The sequence below is a fragment of the Mixophyes fleayi genome, chromosome 1, assembly GCF_038048845.1.
Source record: "Mixophyes fleayi isolate aMixFle1 chromosome 1, aMixFle1.hap1, whole genome shotgun sequence".
In the NCBI taxonomy this organism is placed as follows: Eukaryota; Metazoa; Chordata; class Amphibia; order Anura; family Limnodynastidae; genus Mixophyes; species Mixophyes fleayi.
In genome coordinates, this window is record NC_134402.1 from 259,949,418 (window position 1) to 259,962,484 (window position 13,067).

The window sequence follows — 13,067 nt, forward strand, 5'->3', positions numbered from 1 at the left end:
GAGTATAAGATGTCATGGCATCACGGACTCCCGTAAGAGTAGGCAAAACTCCTGAATTTTGCGCAATTCACGGCAGTGAATGGAGGGGGTTGGGCTAAATCGCGTCATTAAGCTCCGTCCCCTCCATTCAATGCCGTGAATTTCGCTTTTTTATAGTGGGGACGGGGCTATAGTGACGTGAAATGTCACCACGCCCTCCTCCTAGCCCATGTCACATGACTTCTTTGAAGTGGGCATGCATGTACGTGTCATGGTGTTTCAGTTAAGAACTAACTAGTGAGATTATACAGAGATTCTGATTTCAGTGGTTATAAAATGTGAAAATATGAACGTACTGTCATTTCTGCAAAATGTTAAACTTTGTTACATCTTATAACTATATAAGAGTATGAAATTATACATTAATTTTTTTAACAGTTGTTTAGTGTCCAGTAAGCAACGTGGTTCACTTTTATAAAACTATACTCAAGTTGTTAATGACTTGGTTACTATATGGCTTCTAAATAGGAGACTAATGGCAGTACAGGCCACTGATTATATGTGCAGGTGTTTAAATATTGGCTTGTCGTTTTATTTAACAAATAAATACATGTTAGAAGGTTTCACATTTGATCATATTGTGTTTATTTATTTTATGTATTTTTTATTAACCCAGAGATTGGTGGATGAAACGCATCAGTAATTTTCTGCTGCAGCTCTTACATTAATTATAAAGCTATTGGCATCTAAAATACATTTTTGTTGGTGACTATTTTGACATGCTTGGGCACTAATTTCACATATTCTGGAAACCTCACTGCATTATTACAAGGGTGGCCACCGTTCCAAGCAACTCTCTCTTTATTATGTCACAGCAGCATAACTCCCTAACCAAGGTTTACAGGATAATGGAGCTGTATATATCGCGTAGTGGGTAATTACTACGTGTGTGTGCGTTTTGGAGTCAAGTTTTCATTTTGGATTTATTTGGTTCCTGGTGTTTACTATTAACTTTATTTCCGCTTTTGAGGAAAGATGGCTTTTTTTCTTCTAAAAAAAAAGTTGTGCTGTTTTATTTGTCATCGCCAACCTAAATAGCGGTATATCTGTGCTAATAAGTGTGTTCGAGAGCAGTAGGAGCATTATTGATGTAGTAATTTATTTATTTTTTTAATTTTTTTTTTTAAGTTTTCTTTTGTGAAGCAAATTTATGGGTATATCCAACTATTACTATTTTGTCATTCTATGATTTTTAAATAAATCATTAAGACTTCCTGTTACAATTAGCAATTCAAACAAATTATATGATGCGTAGCATCCCTTGGCAGTGTTTCTTTTTTATGTTGTTTAGTTTGCAATGCTTCCTTACGCCAGCAGATTTGCTCCTTTTTATTAAATATTTTATAATTTTTGTAGCTTCTGAATCATTCTATATAAATGTTAGTTTTATCAGCCTAGTAGTTACATCTTCAACCTTAACTTTAAAAATGAAACAAACAAATGCAATTAGGAAGAACTCTTCCCTGCCTTTGCTCCAACCACTGCTTGTTCCCTACAGACAGCCATCAAGGACCATGCCTTACCAGCACTGTGTGTTAGTTTAAAACAGATTCTAAATGCATAGAACCGCAGGTCTGTCCAATTGTGTCAACTTAGCTTGCGTTTAAATGTTTCCTGGTTGTCGCTACTGGGAGATGCATTTTTATACTGGTTAGGGGTAAGCTCTCAAAATATGGTGGTTCCTTAAATTTCTTCTTGTTGTTGGGACAAAGATACTTCTTCCTTTTCCCTTCTCCCTTTTTCCTTTTTTCTTCTTTAACATGCATGTGAGATAATCCTTCTGAAATTTATCAAATTTATTACCATTCTATAGCCACACATGCTAAGATCCATAAAATCTGTTTTCAATATGGCCATTCACATATTCAGGTCAGGTCAAACACCGGCATTCTATGGTGCCCAAATAAAGCAGTCTGCAGATGATCACACACACATAGCAATTATAAACGCTGACCAACTGGAGCTTCAGCCACGAACAATTAAGATCCAGATTTCTTTGCCATCTTTACTGTTTGTCAGAGCACCATTCCGCAGTTTCAAGCTGATATGATATAAATTGGCCCTTATATAATTACCACGTGAGGGTCCAGTTTAATACATCTTGTGAAATTTACCCCTCACATGAATCGGTTATATGAATTTGATCTCATCATGAAAGCAAATTAGGTGTGGTGGCACATTTACCAAATGCCACAACCAGGGCTGCCATCAGAATTCGTGGGGCCCAGTACAAATGAAACAGGCAGGGCCCCCCCGATGAATGCCCCCACCCCTCTTGGTGAATGTCCCCCCGTCCCCCGTCCCCAAAAAAACCCAAAAACTTAATTTATGACATTAAGGGAGAAAATAACTATTATCCCTCAAGAAATACAGCTTAACCCATTATCATACTTGGAAGCCTAGTCTCCTACAAAATTCAGAGTAAAAAAAAAAATGTGATAAAATATCTTTAAAATATACTTACCCAGATGTTGCAGCTGCTGCTCCTTGTTTCTTATTCTTACAGCGGCGGCGGGAACATCAGTATGACGTCAGGTCACACCACACCATCACTCAGGGGCGGATTGGGAACTTAGAGTTGCCCTGGAAAAAATTCTGGAAGTGGCCTCACATGGGCGGGACCAAACAGTGGGCTGGTCCAACACAAAAGTAGGCGGGATTAACTCGATTATCCATAACCACATCAGTTATCAGTGGCAGGCGAGGCTAACGGAACACGCAGTAAGCAGACACAAAGAAAGGTTATAAAGTATTGTGCTAAACCCCAAGTATTTATTAATGTAGAACTGAAAACTGCCATGTAAGAGGAGTGTGACTATATTGTGTAAACAAATAGACATTTGACACACCGCACAGACAGACCATGCCAGCCTCCTATCTATAAGAAAGTCATTTATTCAGAGGTCCCTCTCCCCTTCCTATACCATCAAGCATTGAATTCTGACTAAATTGCTCCTCACGTGTGCGAGTATGTGGTAGGTAAATTATATTGTAATCTACACAGGGACTGATATGCATGAATAAAATGCTGGTGTTCCATACAGATGTACAACATGTTCATAATATTTAAACCATATATTGTAAGCTTGCGAGCAGGGCCTTCCATATATTGTAAGCTTGCGAGCAGGGCCTTCCATATATTGTAAGCTTGCGAGCAGGGCCTTCCATATATTGTGAGCATGCGAGCAGGGCCTTCCATATATATTGTAAGCTTGCGAGCAGGGCCTTCCATATATTGTAAGCTTGCGAGCAGGGCCTTCCATATATTGTAAGCTTGCGAGCAGGGCCTTCCATATATTGTAAGCTTGCGAGCAGGGCCTTCCATATATTGTAAGCTTGCGAGCAGGGCCTTCCATATATTGTAAGCTTGCGAGCAGGGCCTTCCATATATTGTAAGCTTGCGAGCAGGGCCTTCCATATATTGTAAGCTTGCGAGCAGGGCCTTCCATATATTGTAAGCTTGCGAGCAGGGCCTTCCATATATTGTAAGCTTGCGAACAGGGCCTTCCATATATTGTAAGCTTGCGAACAGGGCCTTCCATATATTGTAAGCTTGCGAGCAGGGCCTTCCATATATTGTAAGCTTGCGAGCAGGGCCTTCCATATATTGTAAGCTTGCGAGCAGGGCCTTCCATATATTGTAAGCTTGCGAGCAGGGCCTTCCATATATTGTAAGCTTGCGAGCAGGGCCTTCCATATATTGTAAGCTTGCGAGCAGGGCCTTCCATATATTGTAAGCTTGCGAGCAGGGCCTTCCATATATTGTAAGCTTGCGAGCAGGGTCTTCCATATATTGTAAACTTGCGAGCAGGGCCTTCTCACCTTTTTGTCTGTTTTACCCAGTTTGTTTCTTACTGTGTTTGCCCCCAATTGTAAAGCGCTATGGAATATGTTGGCGCAATATAAATAAATAAATGCTGATGATGAAGAGTTAAAATAATAAGTAAATGCTCTGCAGAAAGGAACTGTGAGTTTCCAAATTTGCAGGATAATCCATTCAATACCTAATGAATTTACTTACAGTACCTGCTTAAAAGTGACCAGTTAGAGAAATAAAAGAAAGATGCCAGTGCTGGAATATTGCAGGACAGCAGCACTGTCAGATGTGAGAGTACCACTGTTCTGCAGTAGAATCAGATCATAAACGTGTAACATGGTCTCATACCAAGAATAAAATCCTTAAATACTACCAAATAATGAGGATGAAATACAATTTTGGATGTTATAAGACATAGAAAGATGACGCAGTAGACTGGCAAGCAGATTTACTCCACAAGGAAAGTCTGTTGCCAATAATGATCTGATATTAGCTCAGTACTCTGTCAGAGTGTTCAGGTCACTTACCCATAGGAGTGCGCATAACACTTCATTAGGGACCCCGGGACACCGAGCGAGGGATACTCTGTGCCGCAGCTCGCTGCCGGAAGGGTGTGTACAGCAACGTCTAGGGGGAGGGTGCCTAATAGTGCCCCCAGTTCATAAAACACCAAACAATACTGCCCCCAGATGATAATGTGCCACACAGTAGTGTCCCCAGATAATATTATGCCAAGTAGTGCCCACAGATAATATGCCACACAGAATTGCCCCAGATAATAATATGCCACACAGTAGTGTCCCCAGATAATATTATGCCAAGTAGTGCACCCCAGATGATAATATGCCACACAGTAGTGTCCCCAGATGATATGCCACATAGTAGTGTCCCCAGATGATAATATGCCACACAGTAGTGGCCCCAGATGATAATATGCCACACAGTAGTGCCCACAGATAATATGCCACACAGTAGTGCACCCCAGACAATAATATGCCACACAGTAGTGCCCACAGATAATATGCCACACAGTAGTGTCCACAGATAATATGCCACACAGTAGTGCCCCAGATAATATTATGCCACACAGTAGTGCCTCAGATAATATTATGCCACGCAGTAGTGCCCCAGATAATATGCCACACAGTAGTGCCCCAGATAATATGCCAAGTAGTGCACCCCAGATAATATGCCACACAGTAGTGCACCAGATAATAATATACCACACAGTAGTGTCCCTAGATAATATTATGCCACACAGTAGTGTCCCCGGATAATAATATGCCACACAGTAGTGCCCACGGATAATATTATGCCACACAGTAGTGCCCCAGATTATATTATGCCAAGTAGTGCACCCCAGATGATAATATGCCACACAGTAGTGTCCCCAGATGATAATATGCCACACAGTAGTGTCCCCAGATGATAATATGCCACACAGTAGTGGCCCCAGATGATAATATGCCACACAGTAGTGCCCACAGATAATATGCCACACAGTAGTGCACCCCAGACAATAATATGCCACACAGTAGTGCCCACAGATAATAATATGCCACACAGTAGTGTCCACAGATAATATGCCACACAGTAGTGCCCCAGATAATATTATGCCACACAGTAGTGCCTCAGATAATATTATGCCACGCAGTAGTGCCCCAGATAATATGCCACACAGTAGTGCCCCAGATAATATGCCAAGTAGTGCACCCCAGATAATATGCCACACAGTAGTGCCCCAGATAATAATATACCACACAGTAGTGTCCCTAGATAATATTATGCCACACAGTAGTGTCCCCGGATAATAATATGCCACACAGTAGTGCCCACGGATAATATTATGCCACACAGTAGTGCCCCAGATTATATTATGCCAAGTAGTGCACCCCAGATGATAATATGCCACATAGTAGTGTCCCCAGATAATATTATGCCACACAGTAGTGCCCCAATTCAAATTGAGACACACACTACAAACACTAAAAACTGCTCTGTAGTCCTATATGTGAGTCAACTCACCTCTCACACTGATGTTGTCCGTTCCTCATTGGTAATAGAAAAGCTGTCAGCAGCCTATCTGAGCTCCAGGACGTTGAGCTCCCTCCTGCTTGTGCTGCAGCCCACCCTCAGTGAAAAGCAGCCTGGTGATTAACTTCCAGGACTGCTTCACTGTCGGCTGTCGGGGCGCCCCCTTGTGGTCGGAGGAAAAACAACATGCATTAAAAAAAAAGCGAATAAATGAAAATGTAAGAGAGCCGCCGGGCCCCCTGGTGACCCCGGGCGACCCCGGGCCCGGTACAAGAGTACCCCCTGATGGCGGCCCTGGCCACAGCAGTTTTTATAAATTAGGTGAAGGAGCAGCAGGCTGGATGCAAGCTATAAGAAGTGTTAATGAGTGTGAAAAAGAAAGTTGCAAGGGAAGATAAATTAGGGAGAAGTTGTGAGGCGGTTTGAAGATGAGTGAGCTGTGAGGCTTATGCACACAATCATGTGTCTTTAATACTTTAGACTAATTTGTGAATAATCTGTTTAAAGAACAAGTAAAGCCAATATTTGACATTAATCTATATCAAAATTGTATATAGCTGAGCTGAATAACATACATGAAAACACCTGAAGATTTATAGTTAACCCCTCTGGAACAGGTTTTCATGTTAGTGGGGAGGTTCTTCTCCAACTGAGCAGGCGTAATGTGAGTGACACCATGGCAGACATACTCTATAAAAATGTGTTGTGTGTGCATTAGTGGGTTCATACACACACCCACACAGGACAAGTAATGCCACAGTAGCTCAAACGGTCCTATAGGTGAGCTTCAACTGAAATGGAGTGAGTAGGTAATGTTTCCTTTTTAACAGAGCTACGGTGAGTTTTAACAGGTTAACACACAATGTATTATTGATTTACTCTCTACTTACTTTACAGACACGACGGCAATATAGATTCCACTTCTTCCTTGAGGGATAATACAGGATCAGAAGAAGCAGATGCGAAAGTGGGTATGTAGAGCTAGTGTCATGGTATCGTAAGCAAATCAAATTTTCAAAATCTCTCTTTATTGCGTTTAGAAACTATCCAAGGAAAGGGTGTACAGTGAGATAGGGAGGGGGAGTACATGCTTCGGTAGCATATATTCTATCTATCTAATAAAGTGATATGTATGTAAGCCATTGGAAAAAACTGCTAGCGGGAGGGGGTGTGGGTGATAAATAGAGGAGTGGGAGATGGAAATAAACTAAAGGAGTTCTTGTCATCCTGTTAATAAAATAATTTAAATTACATAAGAATGTAGAGTATCTAGGTTTAGCAAGTCTGGCTGAGTGCAGGTTTTTTTTCCTTCTGTTTTTGCAGTGTGTTTATTGTACTACAGTAAGTATAATTTTCCAAAAAAGAGCCATACCTTATTGAGGGGTCAATAGAATACGTTCTGCCTTCATAAGAGATTTTCGTTTTAAACCGTAATCCCCACCTGTAACAACTTTCATGAATTCTAAGTGTTTTGGATACATTGATGAGGTCGCACCTCTTTCTAATGGCTGAAGAAGCCAGGTCCTGGAATATGAGGAGACTGGATTCTGAATATGCGATTGATGGAGTATTTCTAGTTGCTATTGTCTAGGGGTTTTTGTTTTTTTGTTTTTACTTTGTAATAATGGCACTGAGCCACCACATAGCAAGGAGGTTGTTTAGAAAAGGTTCTGGGTCTCAAGGTTCGGTGAGAGAGATACACTTGCAGGTCTTCATGTGTAATCTCAGGGACGAGAGATGGTGGGACTGCAATTTATTGATATAAAAAAAGATAAATAAAGCACAAAAATGATTTGAATACACACAATCTCCTATTAATTGACAACCAAGAAATGGCCAACAGGTAAAATCACATAATAAACAAGGGAAGTTTATGATATATTAGAATATTATATAGTGGCTCAATATGGGACGACTTGTTATAACACCATACAATATATAGAAACCTGTCATATTAAAGCATAGCTTATGGTAATGTATAAAGGAACATTATACAGTGGCACAAGATTGACTTAACTCCTCAAATGTGTGTGCGATGACCCTCCCCGAAATTAATCGTTGCCCAGTATTGATAAGGAGTCGAATAACTAACTTGTTTATTACTTGTGAAACCAACTGTTTACATTTGTTTTATAGAACTTGTTGTATAGCAATATAACAGCACCAAAGTTTTTTAGAGATAAAATAAAATTGGCTTCTTAATCTGATGACCTTAACAGGAATCTCCTCCACAAATAACGTTTAGGCTATTGTAATATGTGGGAAGAAATTGTTAAGAAATGTACTTGTATTCCAGTTACCCCGTATTTCAGCGTAGCTCCTGTTTTTAATACCATGTATTTTTAGTGGGAAGCACATAATAAAGTTTGGCTATGCATGGCAACTGCTCCGTTTTGAATGGCATTTGGTTAAACGTCCTGAATCTTAATCTACTGTGTTCTCAAGTGAGGTGATGATAACTCAAAGTTCCCCCTAAAATACAAACCAAAAATCTTTCAAACATGAGAAGTAGCTGCACTGGACCAGAGTTTTCTTACTTTGGGATTCATGATCAGTTATAACAATACAAACCACATCAATTAAAAAAAACATATCTAATGTATTTAGTAATTTAAAAGGGAAGTATAAAACTTTCACTTACAACAAATCATATATTTGCACAGTGCAGAAAATAGATGGCTTCAATCAGGTATTATATAGTACAATACTCATGCATTCTAGTCAAATCAAGCTACTTAAGGTGTTAAAAAGGTTCTTGTCATACATTTGGGCCATAGCCCAGGCCTTAACCACCAACCACTCCCCACTGTCACCCCCGGCAACCACCAACCACTCCCAACTGTCACTTCTCCTTCAAGAAATATATATATATTTTTTTTAAATCTTTATAAACACTTTTAACAATTAACAAATTAAATTAACAAATTAAAAACATCTTAGTATACCAAATTTCAGCCCTTTCTGAATTTTTTTTCCCACACACACCAAGAATTTAGCATGTCAGTGTATAACTCCGCCCAGCAGGTGGCGCTGCAGCTTGGTTTTATTTTTTCGACAGACAGACTAACACACGCCACTAGACATTTATATTATAGAGTATATGTCGTATTATTGTTTATTTTACTCTGCAAGTAATTTGATGATTGCATCTCGTACATCTCATAAGAGAAAAATAGAAAACTATTTCAATTTAAAAACTCTGCTCTTCCTATTGTTTTATGAAGGTAAGGATATTGCTTGTATTAACTAGGCAATTTGAATGTATAGGAGGAGAGATAGACATGTTCTTCATTCTAAAAATATCACTGATATTATATGTATGAATGTCCTTGGATGTCTGGGCACTTCACATTAATCAGACAATGTCAAAATTTCAGAGGAATAGATGGCAGTTTTTGCAAATAATTATGCATTGGTGATTGGTATGATGTTTTCTTATTCATAATTAAAAGAGGAGAATTAAAAACAGTACATAGCAGGGTAGACACAAACAAGTGCAATTTATTATTAACGGTAAGCTGCATACCACGGCAGTCTTGAATGTTCATTTCAGAAGGATAGTAAAAGTTGTCTTGATTTATGAGCTAATAATTATATGTTACTAGTGTTTAATATTATAATGTTTACCTTCATAATATTGATGAGCAAAGAAATGGGTGGAATAATTATTCAAATATCTGTGCGTGAATAATCAGGAGTCCTCTCTTGCATGTAAATGTCTCAACATTAGCAGCTTCAAGGAGTTGAGCAGAGAAGACAAGAATGTCTGTTTGATATATTAAACCAAATTTCATTTTGAGGGTTTTTTTTAAATGTTATTTTGTATATTGCTCTTTACAATTATATTTTAAAAGGTGATTTCTTTGGACAATAGCTCATGTCCATATGATGTACAATTAGACTTGGATTGTAAATAATATATCTGCATACTGCATTACCCTTTTACTTCTCAATACAAAATCACAATATTGTCAGTTAATATATATGTGCTATTATCACCTTTTTATGATATCTTTATTATTTTAAGATCAAACATTTTGCCTGTGTAGCAACACTAGTCAAACCTTTGTAGTGTGCAATGTTTTTCAACTCTATGGTAGATAATAGGATAGAAAAACATCTTGAAAGGAAAAAGTCTGAACACAAGTAAAATCCAAACCTTATTTCATTGGCTTTTTACTGTGGGTTTTTTTTGGGGTTTTTTTTTGTGTCCTATTGATTAACTGACCTTTTTTTAAAAGGTCAACTTTATTCTTCTTCACTGTACAAAAACACCCAAATACAACACCTACCAACCATAAAGACATATAAAAGATAAGCATGTCATAGGTGCAAAACACAATTTGGAGACTAGAAGAAAAGACATAACCAAAATGAGAAGGATTATATAAAGTGACCCCATAATACACATACACCTGACCTTTACCCAAGGATTATTTTAAAACCTTATGTCCAATATATGTTTGTTCAGTGAGTAGAATAAAGTAAGCGCCTTATACTTCCTAACTTCTAGGTCTTCCTGACTTCTTCATAAGAAATGTGTGTGGTGGTGGTGGTGGGGGGGATTTTTCGTACAAAAAAACCCCCCCTTGGAAACAGATGTAGGTTGTGCAAGGGTCTCTTAGCCACCTTCTCTATCTCTTAATGAAACCCTATATGGCTGCCCGGAAAATATATAGAAGTGGCTTTGTGAAATGTATGCTACTGATTGTGATGGGGGGTGTAATAAAAGGGATCTATGGACATTCCTGTTGAAAGCAAGTCCTCCACCAGCCCCGAAGTCTGTACCTAGGTGTAGGACATATTTGATGTTTTAACAAATTGTGACTGCCAGGGCAGAGGAAGTAATGTTTACAATAATATTCCAAATTCCATACTGACGATAAGAAAATAACCCTGACTTATAAAAATGTAAACAATCATTAGTCCCCAGAGGCTCCTTATAATACAGATGTTGGATAATCCCTGTAAATAAATCTAAATTGAATGATACGGTCTCTACCTGCATCCACAGGAGCAGTCTAACTGTAAAAGCACCCTCCCAGTATAGCTGCAAAATGGTATGAAATGCCTTGTTGCCTTTTATTTATATATAACGGATAGAGAGGAACTATTTAACTATATGGCCAAAATAAAATTCAGCAAGATTCCCACCGACTTGGTCTGTATTTGTTTTCATTTGCTGATAATTATCCCTTATTTGTTTCTTTGTAGGTGCATTTGATTAGGAAAAGAGCCACTTTCTATTCATTCTTATTGTCCTATATATCTGTCTATAACCAGTTTTGCAGTGTGCAGGGTTTTAGTTAAATGGATGTGCCAAACAAGTCATCAAACCAATTTACCTAACTAGCTGTTTTTTTGTTTTATACTCTGATTACTTGCTATTTGCACCTCGTCAGGCTCGCAGAGCAGGAGAATAATCATTCAACGCTGCATCATTTTTCTTTTTTGAAGTTCAGTGAATCCCAGACAATAATATTGGTCTTGTTTTTACCACCTGAAAATCTGTCTGCCCTGCTGAAAACAAGAGACATTTACAGAATCCATTTGTGTTTACATTTCCAAGTATAATTTTGAAACACAGTCTTAGTTAATGTTGTCTGGTTTGCACCGTGTCATTCTGTTTGTTTTTATTTTTTTAAGGTAAGGGAGAAGACTACGATGTTCTTAGTATTAATGCAGATACATATGACAGCGACATAGAAGGGGTGAGCTGTGAAGATCGTAGCCACGAGACTCCTGTTACAACTGCCAGTAAAGTGGCAGGACAGCCTGACGACCTTGTGATGGACATTGAGAAAAGCGTTAATGAAATCCTGGGGCTGGCTGAGCCGGTGGAAGAACTGCCCTCTTCCTCTGTTGCAGCGCTCCCTGAGGAGGTTCAACCATCCGCTCAACAGCTAGAGCTACTTGAATTAGAGATGAGAGCCCGTGCAATTAAAGCCCTGATGAAGGCTGGCGATGTGAAGAAGTCTTGACTTTTTAACCTTTTATTTATAAAATGCACACAATATTTTGATAGGATCTTTAATCCATGTTGAGTTGTAGATAAATTGCAGTAACAAAGTCCAAGTTTATTTTTTACTTCAAATATTGCAATAACTATGAATGTATTATTGTGAAAATCTTATTGATTTGAGCATATAGTTTTGGCTTCGAGCACACTTTTAAGAACATGAGTCCTCACATCAAGAGCATTCACAGCTCATTCTATGAAAATAAGCCTAATTTTATCCAATTGCGATTTTCAACTTCCACTGATATTATGTAGTGAAATGTTAGTCACATCATTTGCATTGTACAAATGTATAGTGCTTGTTACTTACTATAACACTGCTAGTTTGATGCTCTGCAATGTATGTTATTGAGTATACATGAGTCAATGAATGTTTATTTGTGTGCTTTTATTTCTGCCTGTATTTATTTCAGGTTTTAACCATTATCTTACAGTATGTGTAAAAGTTTCAATACACAATTAAAAGCCAATAGTCAGTTAATATCTTAGTGTTTCTGTTGATATGTTGATGCATTTATAGTGTAAATATTGTAGCAGATGACAGCACAGCTAATACATTTTAAATGAGAACTCTGGTCCAATAAAACATTTTATCAATAAACTCTCCATCTTAACTCATAGAGTCACAGAAGGATCAATGCATGGGACCTGTTGATTGCAGCATCTTGTATATCCCACACCAGCTCCAGTAAACTTAAGATTTTCCAGGCATAAAAAGTACACACTCTGCGTTCTGTGCTTGTGAACACAGCTGCTTATAGAAACTGCAGATATATATAATGCGCTGCATTCAGATCTGGTTGTTTCATTGATTTATATTAGAAATAGGATAATATGAAAAATATGTTTCTAATATAAATCGATGATACAACCGGCTGTTAATGCAGAAAATTAGATGTGTGTGTGTGTGTATGGAAATGATATATAATGTGATGTATGTTAATGCTCACCACTAACTGATCAAGTCTTCATTTTATTGTCTCACTTATTTTCAAAAATCAAACAAGTATGTTTAACAGTAGGGTTATTATCACACTTTATAGAACACTTGAAAATCCCAAATAGAATTGGATAATAAAATAATTGCCCCTAAAGAAATACTGTTCGAATCAGAGCAGTAAAGTGATCAAACTGCATAGTTATGGCAAAGACATAGCA

At 38.2% G+C, this 13,067-nt stretch overlaps 1 protein-coding gene across 1 annotated transcript in view; it reads left to right on the top strand.

The window, feature by feature from the left end:
- The window catches only part of CAAP1 (caspase activity and apoptosis inhibitor 1), a 45,366-nt gene extending 32,976 nt beyond the window's left edge, over positions 1–12,390 (top strand). The window contains exons 5-6 of the mRNA XM_075210081.1: positions 6,788–6,861; positions 11,537–12,390. Coding sequence (XP_075066182.1) covers positions 6,788–6,861; positions 11,537–11,871 — 409 coding nt within the window. The 3' untranslated portion in view covers positions 11,872–12,390. The remainder of the gene's footprint in view (positions 1–6,787; positions 6,862–11,536) is intronic.
- The last annotated feature ends 677 nt before the right edge of the window (positions 12,391–13,067 follow it).